Source organism: Strix aluco, chromosome 3 (assembly GCF_031877795.1).
Source record: "Strix aluco isolate bStrAlu1 chromosome 3, bStrAlu1.hap1, whole genome shotgun sequence".
In the NCBI taxonomy this organism is placed as follows: Eukaryota; Metazoa; Chordata; class Aves; order Strigiformes; family Strigidae; genus Strix; species Strix aluco.
Window position 1 is genome coordinate 34,293,493 of NC_133933.1, and position 19,396 is coordinate 34,312,888.

At 36.4% G+C, this 19,396-nt stretch overlaps 1 protein-coding gene across 1 annotated transcript in view; it reads right to left on the reverse strand.

Moving 5' to 3' along the window:
* Window positions 1-19,396, reverse strand: part of SRBD1 (S1 RNA binding domain 1) — a 133,969-nt gene that overhangs the window by 82,301 nt on the left and 32,272 nt on the right. Inside the window, exons 14-16 of the mRNA XM_074818059.1 lie at window positions 17,343-17,500; window positions 16,094-16,184; window positions 14,930-15,037 (exon numbers count right to left, since the gene is read on the reverse strand). Of these exons, the coding sequence (XP_074674160.1) occupies window positions 14,930-15,037; window positions 16,094-16,184; window positions 17,343-17,500 (357 nt within the window). The remainder of the gene's footprint in view (window positions 1-14,929; window positions 15,038-16,093; window positions 16,185-17,342; window positions 17,501-19,396) is intronic.

Here is a 19,396-nt window from a genome sequence, read left to right on the forward strand (position 1 = left end):
ATTGTATAGGTAATAGGCATTCACTCCAAAACAACTTCTCTGGATCAGTCATTAGATTCTTATGTCTGGATCCTGCAGGACAAGCAGCAATGAAGAGTGAGGATCTTGGAATGGTTCTTTCAGCTTTTGGAAACTGTTGAATGGCAGGGAATCATGGCAGTTCAAAGGCACCTGTGGAGATTGGCTGGTCTAACACTCTCACTCAAAGCAGGGTCAACCAAAGCAGTGCCGTGTCCAATCAGGTTTCAAGTATTTCCATGAATGGAGACTCCAAAACCTACTACATATTACAGGAACACTTGGATCCTCTGTAGCTGCGAACTGAGGTTTTGATAAACTGAGGTTCAGAATTTTTTTTTTTTTTTAATGGCAGTTTAAAAATTTAGCACCATGTATACGTTTCAGGAAAGTATATATGCACCCCAGAACAGTATCTGAGAAAAAAAAAAAAAAAGGAGATTTAAAAAAAATCACTCTGTTCTCAAGCAGAGCTACACTGAAAAATCCCTAAACAATTCTAGCTTCCTCAAATGCTGTAAACAAAACGAAAACCTGGAACTGTTTGGAAATGAACTGAATGGAAACCTGTGCCCTGCTGATTCCTGCAGTAACAGAGTAGGTCCACTTAATATCAAGTGTCTGATGTTAAACTGTTAAGACTATTCTTGCAGTTGATAACTAACAACTGTTACTTAAAAAAAACAACACCCAAATATTTGGAGATCAGGGCTATAGAAGAAGAGAACACACAATATTAAAACAATAATTCTTCAGATGAGAACAAGAGTTTATCTGATAGAGACTCCACAGCAGCACAGCAGTGAAGAACCTAGAGGCGCTCTGGCCAATGCAGACAACTCCTACAGGGGGTTATGGAGAACATATGCCAGGGTGGCATATGCGGCACCCTTTAATACAGCAGAGCATCTTCTGCCCTCAGGCACCTGCTCAGCTCTGCTGGCTAGTGTGGAAGGTGGCAGAGCCAAGCCTCGTCTTCAGCCTGCCCCTGGGAGACAGGCCAGTACCATCATCGTCGTCAGCGTCTCTGCGGCCCTGAGCCAGTGTGGCACAAAGCTCACATTTGCACACCAACGTTGTCACATGCAACAACAGGACTGAGATCTGCACTGGACCATTCCGGGGCTTTTACTTGTCAGGTTGTTATGAGGCTGAGAGCATTTCTTACACTCACTGCAGAGATGGGTTAACAAGCTCCTCCTCCACCAAAAGAACAAGGTGCAAACATTAAATATTTCCCCCCCAGAGAAAGGATAGGCTTCCAAGTCTAAGCATAAATAAAAGTTCAGCTAATTCAGATCCAAATTATATTGAAGTAGTATTGATGTAGATTTTAATATTAAGGGTCTAATTGCTACTTTTCTTGTTTTTCCCCCCTACTAATTCACAAAATGGCATAAAAGAAAATCTAATCCTAAAAGGCCATGTAAATACTTCTAACCTACATATTTGAAAATTATTTTCTAAAGTTAGCCAAAGACAGGTATGGTCAGAAATCTGTTCAAGACACTGAAACATTTTCTTACAAAATATAAACAAAACTTTAAATTTACTAATACCACAAACTACTATGTCCTGGATTTGGGTTTAACCAAACCCTGAGAACCAGAACAAACACATTTCACAAGCTCCAAGTTTTAACTTCCTCTGAAGTTCATAAAGGCTCACAACATCACCATCATCACAAGTACCATGTGATTTATGGAATTTAATTATATCAACTGTGGCACAGTAAAGAACCACCCCAAACTTATATTTTGTCATTAAATCCAAGGGAAACTAACTTACAAATGCTTTATAAATAAGTAGACATGAACTTAAACCATACATATTCCATTAAAATTTTGACCAGAGACCTTTTTTAATCATTAAAAGCTTCAACTTGTATTGAGTGCAAAACCTGATATTTCAGATGATCCAAACACAATTTACATAAGGAAAGCATCTCCCCCAAAGTTCACTGAACTAATTATAAATTTTAGTTTATTGCACCTAGTATTAACCACAAATTAGCTTGGCTTCATAATGCTGGTATTTAGGGTCAACCAAAAATTAATCAACTTTGTACTTCTGCATTGTATATTAACTAAAATATATTTACACAAACCATTAATAATCAACATTTAATCTGTATCTTCACTTCATAAAAAACCTGGAAGAAATTCCCTACAGACCATAAAACTGAAGGGAATCTGCTCTAAATTAGATGCCACCATTTTTTTCTTCTCACTTAAGACCAGAACAACCCCTTTATTCAAAATCCCATCTCAGTCAGAGAACATTACCCCTACTAATGTCACAAGTCCAGTAACCCACAACCTACTGTAACTGCTTTATCAAAAAAAAAGCCAGTGAGAGGAAAAAATAATTTCCCTTAACTTGCTCCACTAATAATGATCAGCAGCACAGCCTTTCCAGGGAGTTGTCTTCTCCAGAAATGCCAAGAGGTCATTAGGCAGCTTCCCTAAGGAGAAAGCTATGACTGAGGAGGCACCAAGCCGCTGTGGACATGCAGGTAGGAGACACAGCAGGATGTGTCCGGCAGAGCCAGCCAGGGCCTGCAGAAGCAGGGGAAAAGTGAGAGGAATAGATAAGATGACAGCCTTAAGCATTCCCTTAAAAAGTATTAAACATTCCTTTAAAAGTCTTTTTGTTGTTGTTAGCTAAAGAAACGGGATATATTAAAAGGATACTATATCATGATTTCAAAATTATTTTATTTTAAAACATTCAAATTGACAATGTCTCTTTCTATTTAGTCTTATAGCAGAAGATTAAAGTTAACATTTCCTTCAGCAGAGAGATAATCACTGAGAAGTAACACAGGAATATCCAGTTTGATTTACTTAAAAATGACAAACTAACTTCTAAAAAATAACTTTAATAGAAAAATGACAAAGTAACTTTGAGCTGTGATTTTACCCTATGAGGAAAAATAGAGCAGGAACAAGCAATAAATGCATCACTGATTTTACTGAAAGCCCACTTCCAAAGTATATTTACAGTACAACATCGTTACGCTGACAAGAGAATCACCCATGGAGGATGCATGTCTAAACTGTTTCCCCGAAACATTTATGTCAAATTCAAATGTCAAAAAGTATTTTATACAAATGTTAGTTCTAGTTCAACCCAATAAAAGAACTGAACAGGCAGTAGGCATGTTGCCTTAGCTGCCAAAGATGTTTAGCAAAATATAAAAGTTAATTAGGTTTGAGAGAGAAGTTTTATGTGAAAAGCCAATTTAATATTAGCAGTAACTGCATATATTCTTCCCCCCACCTCCAGGTTTTTTATTTAGAAAGCTGCACAGACAACTGAGCTGTTTGAATAGTATTTGCTGTTACAGAAAATAATCTGATACAATTAGAAACTGTGATATTACTTGCAGCTGCAAACAGGATTAAAGTGAAAATGTTATTTCTATATGAGCAACAAATTTGCTTTTAGAAACATTGGGTATTTGAAAGAAAGGAAAGTAACTAATGTACAGAACTACTAGATGGACAAGATTACATTTACAACCGTACGTGAAGCCACCAAAGCAACACAAACCTCCCAAAATTGAAAACAATCAGGAAAACCAGCATCACTCTTCCTCTCTGCCCTCTCCCCTCCACTTGCCCATTGTTCCCTGTCCTTGCTGCTAGGAGCACCTGGTACTGAAGGTGGTGCTTCACGTAGCTTGTGCTTTTTGATGTCTCCTTTCAGACATGCTCTTTCTCGCCTCCGTATCACCACCATGACAAATGGATCATTTCTCCTTCCCTCCACTTACTAATCATTGACAAAACTGCTGAGATCCAGTTATAGAAAGGAATTATCCTCAATAGGCACCTTCAGTTACAACCATCTGACACTGCAGTCATCTAAATCTAATCCCTTTTCAAGCTGAAATAACCTACTCAAAGGCCCTTTGAGACACACAGCATGTCTATATTCTCTGCCTCTTATACCCTGAAAACATCAGAAGTATGCTGAAGTATCTGCTGTTGCTGTGGCTTTTTTCAATGTCTTTCATGAAGCTTTTAAGACTGCTATACACTTTATTGATAAGAAAAGTTAAAGGAGTCCAGGCAAATATAGCCCCCAGTTTCAGCATCACACAAAATTTCTCCAAACAAAGATGCAACATGGGTAGCTCCCACTCCCGCACTGCCAACAGCCTCTAAGAACAGACAGCCTGAAATCACGAACAGAAAAACATTTTATGTAACTGCAGAGGGAAAAAGCCCTTGCTTTACTGACAGACGTGTTTGTATTTGCTTTTCAATTCTGGAAGATTCTCAAGCTATCAGACACCTAGATGTCATTAACATTTAATTTTCAAATCTCCCTAAAATCCAAGTTGTTGGGGTTTTTTTTTTGTTTGTTTTTTTGGTTGTTGTTTTTTTTTTTGTTTTTTTTTTTTCTACATCAAGGTTTGTAATAATTGCTTTCCTGATACTGGAGGAATTTGTTAGCATCTGTACAAGTGGCAGTTTCCTGAGGTTTACTACTCAAAACAAACATGAAAGTATTTTCAGAGGGAGACTTCTACCCAAACTTGTGATCTGAATTAAACATTTATTTTTACCAGATTGCAACAGCATTGATACTTCAAAGAATAAGGAAACTTTTCCCCACTAATGACAGCATTTGTGCATATGCTCACTCCTTTATTTTCTTAAACATTTCTAATTATTATTTAGAAATACATGCAACCCACACATGTACACTAACAGATACCCAGGATGAAGAATTTAATCCCACAGGTAATTAATTCCCTACCAGTTAAAAGCCACTGAAATTAAGGTATCTAATGTAGAGTGTTAGACAGCCTTATGTAATCTAACCACCTAACCAAAGCTCTGCTATCAGCATCAACAATATCACCATAAGTTAAAATAAATAAATCAATCCATATATCACATCTCACAACAATAAAGGAAGCCCAGTAAGAGCTGAAATGCAGAACAACAAATGTGGTTTCACAAATGAATAGGTATGAAGTTTGGCAGAATCTCAATTTAAGTAAAAACATATTACTGGCATCCTCACACAAATGGAAAAATGCTTACTTCTCTATTAGGTTCCTACAAAATGTCTACTTGATGACAAAACACTATCCAAATATACAATCAGGTCAGACTGTACAATAACACTCAGTCTTAGTACCTCACAAATCAGAGGATACATCTTGTATTTATATAATTTTATCTGCATGCTCTCAGGATTAATCACACTGTATTTGCATGCTTCCACTTAAATTAACTCCTGACAGGATTCCACAAGTAATTCCTGCTGGAGCTTTTTTTACATAGTGAGGAGCCTAAATGAATTTTCCCAATCTTTATGAGTTAAAATTTATCGATTGCCACAGCTATTTCATGACAAAGTCACATAAAACACACAAACATATGTTTCTGATGTCTCTTAAGTATGAAATAGGGTAAAAGTAATATCCCAAACACCACAGGCATTGCTTTAGAAAGGCAATATTGTCACAAACCATAAATTAAGACTTTAATGGTTTTTATTTACATTCATTTCTCAGTATCAAAAGATTTTGTTAGCATGGCAACCCCATACTAGTGTGGAGCCATGCTATTTCATCATCAAAGAACCATCACCATTCAGCTTAGTCACTATCTAATCCCTCTCAGCTTCTGTTTGAATCCAAATCTGATTACATCCTACTTCCACTCTGAGAGAAATGGAGGTGACCACACGTACCATTACTTTAAAGAAAAAAGCCACCTAAAACTACAGAAACACTGAACCATACACGCTAATTTGGAAAGCTGTTAAAACAGTGCTGCAGCAGCTTACCTGAAAAGTCTAAGCTCTTCTGGTTTGAGATCAGTATCAGTACTAAGTTTGGAGCATTTAAGGCTCACATCATTAAACCTTCACAATCCTAGCTGTATATGGAGCATGACTCATTTTCTTCATGTGGTGCCTCACAGTAACTGACCAAAACCTAACCCTCTAAGCCTTATGATGAATACTTTAAACATACTCTGGAGTTACAGGGAACAATCGTACTTCAGCTCACTCCGGAGTTACAGGGAACAAGCATACTTCAGCTCACTCCCACTAAAAATAAAATGAAATAAAATGTAGTATTGGAAAAAGACTCATAGATGCAGCTGTTGATAGTGTCTCCAATGCTCACTGTGAGAAGCAGTAATACGTCATTAGGTCACATTTTTCAGCTGAAGTCCAAACCTCAGTTTTAAGCTTGGACTCTACACCATCTGTTCACACTCACAAATTATTAGGGGAGGGAACTGTTCTCTCAACATAACCTGGTGCATTGAAAAGACAAGGAATGCACAACTCAAATGAGCTCAAAGCTGTGCAGAGTTCCCACAGACTGTACTTCAGTGCCCCTGTCTAGAGGAAGTACCTTCAAAGTGTCCTGCCCCTTATTCCCTGACAGCACCCTTGTTCTTTCTTCACTGCTTCCTCCAACAGCTACCCAGTTCCTCAGGCTTTTTGCATTCCTTGAGCTATCCTCAGACCTTAACCACCACTCAGACACCTCTTAACAAAAGACTTCTTGCATTCTCTGGTCAAGAAGTACTAGATGGCACACACAGGGCAGAGATATGCACTCAACCTTTCAGATGTAGATAACTGCAAAGTTTCATCCTTCAGTATCTCTGCTAATACTTCAAACATCATGTGAGCAAGTCAACAGCCATCATGAGGAAGGATGGTTTGGTGTCCCTCCAAAGAAAGAAGGCTGTCAGACCAAATAAAAAAACCTGATTCTGGGAGAAGTGGGTGTGCTACAATATCACCTTATGTTATGTTCATTCCTCTAGGTAAGATCTTCCTGGAAATCTTTCTTTGAAATTAACACCTTGTGGTGTTGACCAAACAGCATAGAAAAACTTCAGAAGTTGTAACCACATTAAACAATAACCTAAATCATTTCAGTCTGAAACAAAAAGGTTATTTTTAGCCTGTTAGGTACCCCCCCACCCCCCCAAAATATCAGACATTCAAATGAACTAGTTTTGTTTCACTGTAGCAATCTAGCAAATGTGAGATCTAGTCATCCATTTTTCTTTAAATCTATTAAATTCTTCTTCATTTCTGAGCAGTGGAAGTAGCCTTGAACAAAAGACTTTAGGTCAGAGTAATTTTCACTGTCATCATAGAAAACTCTTAAGAAAGGAGACTGCATTGGAAACATTCACCAGCACACAATGTTAAGTGATAAAAGAGTGTTTTAAAGACTTCTACTACTGAGTTAAACACACCCCAAAAATAAAATCCCCTACTCACAGTATAGTTTTAGTAGTTCTATGCTGAACATTAAAATCACTGCATATTTGGTAAAAATCTGATTTCATTTTAAGTGAGCTTTAGGAACAACACACCTAGTCTTGCTCTATGAATATACCCCATGCAATACACACATTCCAAAACTGCTCGCAGGAGACCTGATGGGCACATTCCATGCAGAAATGATAGCACTTGCTCATTGCATATCCTTTGTCTGGTGTCTCTCTTGTTCTTGTTTTGTGTTTGTAAATATTGTTGGATGGTTCTCCCTCTTGATCTGACTTCTGTTGTACTGCAATACCAGATGCTTTCTAGCTGAGTATCTTAAAAAAAGAGAGGTTTTATTTACCTGAAAATAACAAAGATCTACAAGAAAACAGCCTGTGCACAAATTACTGCTCAGTGGGGTATATAAAATAAAATTGAAAATAGAGAAGTAATTTTGCAATCTGAAATATAACAAATGTCTTCTCTGTTAAAAAACAAAGGGGGGGGAGAGGAATTACTGTGATCAATTTCTCAAATTTATTATCTGATTTGCAAGAGTGTATTTGAGATCAGTACATTTCTAATTGAAGAGTATGCAAAGTTGCCCTTAAACATACTGTCACATGCTTAATGGCTTTTCATCCTAAAATCTTCCTTAATTTTACATAAGTAATGTTTTTTGCTTGCCTGTTTAGTATCCTTTAAAGGTCTGAAGAGATTTACATATTAAGAATACATAACTCTTAAAATCTCTACTTGATATTACTGTTACTATGATTTTCTCTTAGAAAGAAAACATAGATAGGAAGTTGCATGAATAACTTTCCTCTCCCCCACAAGACTGTTTTCCCATAGATTGCCCTGGACCCAAGTCAGACAACAGGTTCCAGTGCTTTTCCTGAAGATTCAGATTTCTTTCGCTAGTTACATTTACACTTCCTAACCCTCTGCCTTCACATTGCTAAAGTCTAGACTCCACATATATCTTACTCTTTTTCTGAACTTAAAGGAACTCATAATCTCTTCAACTACATTGACATACTCCTCATTAGCCCTTGGTTCTCATCTTAAAAACAGGTAAGTTATTTCTCTAAAATAGATTTCAAAGACGATTCCATAATTAAGTCAAGTGTATTGCTTACAAAATTTGTTTTAAGAAGTTTCAAATTCATGCTATACAAGCCAGAAATTATCATGTCCTATTTCACCTGTTGCACTGGTGTGTCACTATCTTCACTGCTTACCCATTTTTTTTTCCCTCCCCTTGGATAAACGTGGCTAGAGATGGTACTGGTGTCTACAATAAACTTTTAACATAAGCAACAAAGCTGGAGCAGAGGGGAATCTTTGCCTTCTTGGACTGCTTCAGAATCTAAGGTGACTTCTGAGTTTCCCCTTTTGAATATAGTATGGGTTCAGCTCAACATAGATACCAGTCTGTGGATGCACCAGGAACAAACATCGGATGTTATTTTAAATGCACACACTTATTACAGTCCATGTCATGCTGAACAATAGACTAATTACTACCTAAAGTTATGAATAATCAAAAGTAGCAGGAGGAAGAAGTCTCTATGCCAAGTGAGGTTCCAATTTTATAGGACTGTCTCCTATAAATATACACAAAATGATTTTTCATTTCAAGTGTGCATGATCATGAGTTCTGACTCAGCTGTGGTAAATAATCACAACAGAAAGTAACTTAAGTAAGGGATGGAAGACAGTTTGGCAGGAAATCACTATATAATTTAAAAGGCTTTCATTGACTATGTCCTCTTCACACACATTTTAAACCTGCTTGTTCCTCAAATAATTTCTTCATTGTTTAGGACTTCTCATGACTCTGTTAGAGCTTGAAAGAGATGAAAGAAGAACAAAGGTTCTTCAGTGCACATTTCAGACATGTGCATTGTTTCCACTGAATATGTATTCCTTTTGCCAAAACTTTCCAAACTACTTTCTACCTTCTGTATCAGACATCTAATGACCTAAGGTGTGTAGGTGTACATACATAAATGTGTCATCAGTAGAGTTATACAGCTTAACAGACAAAAATAACAGCTTAAAGAAAATATAATCAAAAAGAAATAGGAATAAAGTTTGCCATATCCCTACCCTCTTTGTACTCTCAACAGACTTGAAACAACTGCATTAATGCAGCAAGCAATAGCTTGTAAAAGGATGCAAACCAGCTGAAACATTTGACAGACAGTGTTAAATACCAGAGGATTCACATCAACCACTTTATTTGAAAAGTTGCTTTGAAGTTGGCTATCTTTCATGTACCTCTTTCATGGCACATTAATAAGGAAAACTGAGATGGGGTAAATTAAGTCCCAAGGTCGTATCTAGAGTTACAGCACTGTGGGTACCTGATGAAATACGGATTAATGCTGCATGAGCACTGAATAAATAAAACCACTTCTGTTAACCACTCAAACAAGTTTTACAAGTAGTTCTGAACTTTATTCGGCAACTAGACTTCAGACATCTTAATCCCCCCACACTGCTTTGAAACCTAATTATCATAATATGAACCCGAATGTTAGGTCTCTTTCAAACTGCGAGTGCTATGAAGCAGAAAAGTAATGGGAATTAAGCTAGTGTAACATTAGAAATGTAGAGGCATAGAACTTGAAAGTGGCATTTGTTAAAGCTGAGAGAGTATAATGTAGATATTCAACTACATAAAACACACATTTAAATTGAAAAGGATATTTAAAGCATGTGCAGACACCTATAAAATACAAGCGGGCCTAAAATCCTGTAGAACAAACATTTCCAAATCAATTTCTTGCCACCAAGGCCCAACTTCAAAAGGTATTAAACAGTCCTATTCTACCTTAGTAGAACATTTCTAAGTATTCTAAAGCAGACAATTTAAACATTTTCTTTCAAAACCCAAGGAGAACTTTTACAAGACATTACAGACTTTCCCCTATTTGTCACAGTACAGAAGTGTTTGAACTTAAACAGCAGTAAATTATTAATTATGTTGCTTATAAAGTCTCAAGAGCAAGAAAAGATTTTCTGAAAGTGGGAGAAAAGGACTTTGTATCAAGTTTAAAATCAAATATAACAGAAATTAAACACCAAGCCACCTAAAGAACAACAACTTGCCTGACTGCATTCTTTACTGCTTGTTTAAATTGATTAACAATTCAGATACCTATCAAACTTCCCTTTAAATATGAGCTGAAATACTTTATTCCTAGTGGACATTAATGGAACAAGCACATAAGAAAAGTCAGACCAGTAAGAATGTTTGTATTGTGACAATGAAACCACTAAGGCTAAAAGCAAAATTGTGATTTCATTTTTCCAAAGATGATGATTGGGCTGTTCGTGTTGTCCTGCTCTAGCATAGTTCACCTGTCATTCAGATGGGTTTCATTTTCAAGATGCCTACAACTAACAGCAATCAAAGAAAAACAGTTGCAGCGACTGAAATATGGAATGAGATTCCTGAAATATTTTTTCAAGATTTTCATTTAATCCAAAAAGGCCAGTGAAATCCTGAAAGTTCATCATCTGCCATGTTAATGCTGAACACATTGTTGTTTCATTTACATTTCTGGTCCTATTAAAACAAATACACTTGTCTAAAACAGAACATCTGTTTTGGTTATAATACAATGTATCTTTGGCAAGAACTCACAATAGAACTAACATAAATAATCAAGAATATTTATTGAACCTTGTAACAAAAACTGATTTGTAACAAAAAACCTGAAGACTAGATATGACTGTCTCTGGGCTCTAGTCCAGCCCTAATCTAAGACAATAAACATAGCTCTACAAGGGAAACTACATTAAAAAAAAAAAACGCAAGTCCTGCAGTTATTTAGGTTGGATGTAGGTATCTGAACACATGTTGGTTACAATAATAGTGAAAAATATTTGCTTTAAATCAAAAACTGTCAAACTGAGTCCAGACAGGTTTTAAAGTCACACGAAAAATCATGCCATGTGCCTCATTTCCTACTACTGTCTTCACTGATTTGTCTTCTCTTTGGAAAAGTTCAGTAAAACTATATGTAGTTTGCACTTGCCATTGCTGAGGATTTGTTATTCTAATTGCTTGCTTTTCATATATTTATTACCACTAAAAAAGACAAAGCAGTCATCCAATAAAATATTGCAATGTTTGAGAGAAATTGAAATTAAGAAAATTTTGGAAGTGTCTTTTGATACTGATACAACTGAAATATTTTAAAGTGCGAATCAGTTAATTTGATTCTTGCCACACAATTGAAAAACAGGTGAAATGGTGTTCTCATTTAAGTCTGTAGTAAAGTCCTCGCTTGAGTCAGATATTGAAGCCAAGGAATAACTTAATGCACAATTCTGAAATTATTGTACAGGATTTAGTAGTAGCTTATTTCAGCGTGTACTGCACATATACACAATCAATTAAGTATTCAGCTGGTTATTATCATTAACCTTCATTAGGATGCATACCTGTTCAGATTATTTGTGCATGTATCAATTGCACACACCTTCTCTCCAAAATTACAGACTATTATCATCTCAATTCCCTGAAAATGCATGATCCAAGTTCCATATGATGAACTGGACATAAAAGTATGAACAGATTATTTTTTTTATAATAATTTCTGATGCTATTCTCCACCTCAAGAAAAAATTAAGTAGTATTGTATTACAAGCTTTCTTTACCAAGGAAGCCTAAGTCTGTAGTACCTCTCTATCAGCCACCTTTCTGAATGACAGCTTAAGAAGTTGACTGGGAATTTGGTTTTAAAGCACTATAAAACAATCCAGCCTCATCTGCCAAGCCACTTTACATTTGGACTCCTTTAAGGAAAAAGATTGTAAATGCAAATACAATCAGCAATTCTCTGAAACTTGCACACAGCAGTGAACTGAGCTCTGTTTTGCTGGGCAAGGATTTCCACCTTTCTGCAGCTCAGTGCATGACTGCAAGAAGCTGAATGTTTGGGAAATGGTATCCTTGGGTGTAACTGACTCATTCTGTTACAGTTTGAGTACTGGAGGGTTTTTGTTTTGTTCTGGGGGCTTTTTTTGCTTGGATTTTTTTCATGGTTGTTTGTTTCTTTCCCCACAGTTCAAGCACTAAATTGATTTTTAAATCTATTTTTTAGTTACAGTTGCAACATACTGAAGCAGATCTTTAAAAACAAACTGTTCCAACATTGAATTGTTTCTTAGAGATTTTAATTGTAAAACAATTTTTAAAGATCACTTGATCCAAAAACATACCATGGGTTTCCACAGAACTGATTAGAGATCTGTATTCAATCTATGTATAAACGAAGCCCTCATTTTCTACTACCATGAGAAAACAAAATAATCAAGGGAAAACTTTGTACATGGAAACCAAAACTTTTTTGTGATCTAAGAGCATGTGCTCTGGAGGACTTTTTTAAAATCCTCTGGAGGATCAGCAGAGCACATTCTTCCAAGTCATCTTTCGCAGTTACCCTTAAGAGGTATAGCAGTTCTCACAATGTGTGCCTACTGTGACCTATTGCTCAAATGATAATTCTGTACCAATTGCTCCTCATTTAGCAAGTATAACATTTCTGAACTCAGAGTGACATAAGTTCCAGGCATTTTATTGGCTTATCACAAGTGGGGGGCTGAATGTCTGGACTCATCATTCCTTTCTGTTACTAAGAAATACCAAGGTGATTGAGAAAGTTTTCTGGAACTAGAAAGTAAACAGAGTAGCTACCTTGCATGATTCAGCAGCATGGCTGGGAAACCCCAGCACTGAATAACGCAGTTTAGCAGAAATGGCAACATGGAAACCCCAATCTTCAAGAAAGAAACTCAGTCAAGACTGTCAAAATGTGAAGAGAGACATGAGGACTGCAAGTCCAGCTTATCTGTAAAACCACATACATAAATGCACACACAAACTGCAGTCTACGAAGTTCAACAGCATCAAATGTCACCTATAGCATGCAGTACAAAAAAAATACATTCTCCTGATTTTTAATTTCATATGCAGTACCTCAGAGTTGTGCGTATGAATTCTAAAGTAGGGACTAGCTCTTCACCATATATGAGCACAGCACAAGAAAACCACTAACCATATATACTGAAAGCAAAAAATGCTTTTGATTATGGTCATTTTCACTTCCAGGAATTAATCTGGTAGGTTAAACTGCATTTATATATTTTTCCTACAAATATCACAAGTTTTGGAAAAAGTGAAATGTTAAAAAATTATCTGTCACTACTAGCAAAAACAACCAAGTTGATAACCTGATTTCTGCCTTAGAGCATTTATACTAATTCCTATTTCACAAGAACTTCTATCAGTTCCAAGAACTTGGTAGCTCTACTGCCTGCCCCCCCGCAATCAATACTGATATTATTTTGCAAACTCTATAATCTTGAACTATAAACAGGGAGAAAATACTGAAGCAAAAGAGGAAAACACAGTGAGAAAACCATTCACCACAGTATTATGTAAACTTTTCTGTGTAAACTAAATACTTATTTACATTTTGTAGCATATGATCAATAAAGAAAATCACTATTACTCTTTCAGACAAAGTGCTTATGTCAGTGTAATGGATTTTGAAACTATATGAAGTGAACAACAGTGAAATTAAACATTTGCCAAAAAACACACAGTATGAAGTGTTTTCCATTCTTTAAGGTCATTAGAAATCCACTGTTTTCAAGTTAGATTCAGGAAAGAGGATGCTCGAACAGCCTCCCTTCCTTTGTAAACAATTAAAGTCAGAAAAACCCTACTATGTCTCCTGGAATAAAAAGGAGATTTAAGTATCAGATCTTGTGCAAATTTACTTACAAATTTTAGGAAACAAAGAACAAGTGCAATTAAATGATAGCATAAATTAGTAGGAATAACACATTTGTTGACCATTTCTGTAAGATAACTTCCAAATCTACAGAGAAAAGGCTCCATTAAATGTATACACCACTTCGAGCGGAGAAAGGCCATGACTTTTTCAAAAATTTAGATAACTTATTTCAGTACGTTAAGACAGTGAAAACTAAATACTGCTGTTAAACTTCAGCACAAAAGATAATCCAAGCTAAATCACCAAAAATGCTTTTAGAAAATAAAGGTGTGAATTAAAAAAAGAGCAGTTCTGCATGGGATAAAAGAAAGTGATATAGTACAGTTTCCATCCAAACCAACAGCAGAATAGTTAGTTTGAATTCAACAAACTAATGGATAAGATTTGAGGTTTAAAGAGAATAAATAACTTCACTATTTTCTGCTAGGCATTAAAAATATTTATTTCCAGACCATTTAATACCCATAGAATTAGCAAGCATTCCATACCATAGTCAGACAACACAAGCTTTATTATTTGCATTTAAACCTCATTTATCAAGAAAAAAAATACGCAATGCCAAATAGGTCCTTGGCTGCCTGAGCTGCTATTTTCGCATACTTTGTTACAATGGTAATAGCAACGAATGAACGTCAGGAAGAGAAAGTAAAATGCTTCAGTGAGTCTCTCTTACTGACTCAGAAGGAGAGTCAGGAGGATGAAGCTTGACTCAAAGACAGACAAGGCAACAAAAAGAAATACTTCAAAAAAATTACAGTTAAAACTACCGGTTAAGTTAAAATATGCTGAACAGATGAATATCCCAGCAAGCAAAACAATCTTACCAGTAAACGACATCCAGTGGTGCAAAATATTTCTTCATAATTAAGTCAGCAAAGTAAGCTTCTGTTTCTCTGCAGGCCGTGCCATTGCCAATCACAACAGTGTTACAGCTTTGAAAGGGTTAACAAAAATGAACAATTATTCTAATTATTTTTTTAGACTTTTTCATATACAGCATTCAATTCACAACAATGACTAATACATCTTATTTTATATAACACAAGGCCCAGATTTAATGAGAACATATTCCTAGTAATATCACATTGTGTTTAACAGGTTTTCAATGTGACAGTGTAAGCGATGAGTCAAAATTTTCACTCATTTATATTGGAATTGAACAGTGGTAATACCTGCAGAAAACCCCAAAATGATACTTCATATTCTTAAAAGAAATTTGATGTTATTTACAGTCCTCAAACACTTTCACCTCGTATTTCCCTCATCTGTTATGAGTCATGAAAAAGGGCAGAAGCCCAAGCAATCAGAATCTTAATTCCTTAATGGGAACATCACAGTTTGCAGCAGCTTGCAAGATCATTGCCTCTAACTGTCCTCATCACAGCCAGTCAGCCATCAAATCACCTTGTTTAAAGCCAATCTAATGCTTAAAGACAAACTGGACTGTATGCTGTGGCAGTCCAGCAGCTGACTCAGTAGACCAGATGTCTGTCTGTTGGGGATCCCAAAATAGTTGGATACAATAACCTTTCAGTCATACTGCCCCTATTTGTAAGTCCGTCCTGAGATCTATCTGAGCAGGGTTTCCTCTGCTTAATAAAACTCTTCCAAAAACCAAATGTGACTTTTGGAACAGGGAAAGATCAATGAGTGATCTGGGGGTTGGCGAGGGAGGCGGGTAGGAAGAGTGAGGCTAAACTTATTCCTTAGCTGAAAGTTAATTTTTATTCCTGAAAATAAATGGATTGACAGAGCTTTATGAGGATACATTCATAGAATGCAGCCTTAGTCATAGCCATGGCTTGATTTCATATGCTTCTAACATAGTGTAAAAGCAGTAACATAGACTAAAAGAAAAATAAGCTCCGAAAAAAAGAATAATTCCATATAACTCAGAATTCTTATTCCACCCAAAAGCAAATATTTATAGAGTGAAAATTGTAGTTACGTTTCGTAAAAAAAGAGTAATGGAAGTTTCCTTAGCATACCTGTACCGTAGCAGAAGCCTCTTTATCTTCTCAGCTTCATGAAATCCTTGACCAGAATGCAAGTAAACAACATCGGTATGGAGTATCTGACCTGAAACAATGAAAGGCAAAGCCATTTGATAACAAACACAAAGATCCAAATCTATATCCTGCAGAACTACTAAAGTTAATTTGTTGATTCACAAAGAAAGCTTCTTAATGAGCCATTTTTCCCTTTTATTTTTGTATCCAATTAGAAGAAATATATGGTGTGCAGAGGACAAAAATGCTTTGGCTGCCAAAGCAAAATGAGTTGATATATTTTCTAGTTCCCTGGGGACATATCCACATAACAAATAACAAGCATCTAGTCATATTAGGGAAATGAAGTGTATTGTATTATCAAAGAGAAAAACAGCAATTCACTGCAAAAGATTTATTGCTCTAGTCTGGTACATTTTACAGATTCTGTAAAGAGAGATGAAAATTAGGAATGCAGTCTTAGGACTAGAACTCCAATGCCAGCTCTTGCCGTCATCCCATCTATCACATCTGGAAATAACTGTATTAACTGGTACTGATAGCTTATGGTGCAATGTAAACTAATAACCATTTACCTTACCTTTACTGCTACTTTAACACATGTCAAGAACACATCGTTCCTTACACCCACCCTAGGTGGATATAGTCTCAGACAAAAAGTAACAGCAAAATAAAAAGAAAACAAGCCGTTTTCTGCATTGGCCTAAAGAGGTATGTATCCCCAGATTAAACTAAGATGAACGGGAAAGCTGAACTAAGAAGTTCTGCAAATACAAAGTTTCTGACTTCTCCCATTAACACACATACTACTAAACAAAAAGGGCTGATAAAGTGTCCAGATGTCCAAGATACTACCCGTGAAAAAAGCAACGTTAGAGAAAGTATTTAAATTCAAATTCTTTGTTAAACAATAAAAGTGCCAGGTGTTCTCTTTGATGACTACTGAGAGGTACAATTATATGAACATATATTCAAGAAGGCAGAAGGGATTTTAAATTATATTTTAGAAAGAAGTAATAACACCAAAGGATACACTGGAATCCAGGTGCCGGAAACTTAAGCTCAAGCCTGAAGAAAGCAATTTGCATAACAGGATGTGTGGAAAACACTAAAAGCTTAAGAGAAAACCCACCAATTTGATAAAAAAATAAGGTTTTGAAACTATGCTTTCCTGCAAATGAATATATTTTTATCAGTCTTTTCACAAATATTTGGAATTGAAACTTACTGGTTGGTGAAATAATTGCCAACTTGCAGCCATGTTTGTAGCCAGGATCTACTCCCATCAAAGTACGGCCCCTCACAGGGCTGGTCAGAAGCAACTGCCGGAGATTTCTCCCAAACATCATCACAGACTCTTTCTCTGCATCAGATGTCAACTTTGATCTTAGAAGAATGAAAGCAAAAACCATTTTCCCCTCAATTAGCTTTCAAATTAACTTCTGAATTGTTCTAAAGTTGTAAGGCTTTCTCCAGTCATGTTTTCATTATCTTTAATTAAATATTACACTTGCAATCAAGTTTTTGACACTTTTTAAAAAAGGATCGGCTATATGATCATCTCATTCTGGTTCTAAGAAAGTGAATCAACATAAAGTATATAATAGAAACACGAAACACCTGTAAGAATGTACACATACCAACTAACATTCAAATATCAACTCATAGTTTTGAGCAAAGAACAGCTTCCTGTCAGAGCTGATACCTAATTGCAAAGAAAAGTGGATTTGAAGAAGGCAGAGATTGAATTTACTGTAGCTTCCCAGAACTGGAGGAAAAATCACTACCCAACAAAAAAGGATGATCATTTAGGCTAAGGGTACTAGAGAGAAACTGGAAGGGCCTATCCAATTAATTGCTAACACACTATGACTCATGAGGCATTCAATTTCATCTATGAATTATGTTATTTAACAGTCATCACAGACGTGTAGACTTGAGGTCTTTCTAGGAGGGTATTCTGCTTCCTCAGAATCAAACTAGAAAGCTGATGGGGCCATAATGTCCTCACCTTTCTTTTCCATGTTCTTCAATAGAAAGAAGGGAGTTAGTCCAGCAAGCATTGACTTTGATGACTTTAAGCAAGAACACTTACTGCAAAGTGTTATGAGAAACCAATCAGTCTTGTTGAATCAAGGGGTACAAGATGCATTTGTCAGATGTGGCCAGTAAGATAATGACTGATAAGGACAATTATTTTTGTCATGGTATGGTATCTTATACAAAAAAAGGAAAACCGAAAAAGTAATGGAGACACAAATACTCATCATCTAGCTGATTTTTGTTCTCCTTTTGCAGGTACTCATTGCCATTTTCAGCTGCATTACGTTGTCAATAACTACCATAATTAAGGCAAGCAAAAGCAATCCAGTAAAGTCTTCATGTAACTTAAAGAGTAGACAGTGCCCTTGTTATCCTTTTCCTTTTACCCATCACTGAAAAAAGAAATATTTTTACAGAATAAAAAACCTGCATTCCAGTTAACTAACCCTGTAAGAACAGGGCAGGGGAAGTTACTCAAGTTGTTTAGGTCAATCAGTGCATGACACAAGCAGGCTACAAATAGTTCAAAGACATCCCTCATAAGTGCTATTTGACCTGATGGGACATGAAGCTGTTCTAAGCAATTTTCAGATGTGGAAAAACTTAAGAGTCTGACTTGAATTTGCCCGGGATCCAATCAAACAACCAGCTTGGCCCCGTCTCATCCCACAGTGGTACAGAAAGAACTGGTCAGTCTTCATCATCTCTCATTTGTAAAGCGGTCTAGAGATAGGTCTAGATTCTCTTTCACACATTATTGCTTTAACATTTTCTAAGGAAGCGTGCAACAGCAAGAGGCTCCTTTATATCTCCATGGTTTTTGTTTCTGTATCAAGTATACCAGATTGACACTGACATGAATTAAAGTGAAATGGTGAAGGGTATACAGGTATTCCAAGACTCCTTAGCAATTCAAACGTGCCCTCAGCACCAAAGAGCAGACACACAAAAAAAAAGAATATGGGAAAGGCTGCACTACTACAGGTAAGTGGTCCCTCTATCCCAGTATCCTGTCTCCAAGTGTGGCTATAAGCAGCTGCCTAGGGAGCTGGTACAGCAGCATTAGTATACCTGTCCCATAATCTCATCCTAGCCTCCAACTATTTCCAGCTCAGAGTATTTCTTGAGCTTGACATGATTTGTCTGTTTAGTAGCTCATAACAGACCTCTTATCCAATTATCCAGTCTCTACTGAACCCATGCACATTTCTTGCATCCACATAGTCTGTAGGCAGCAAG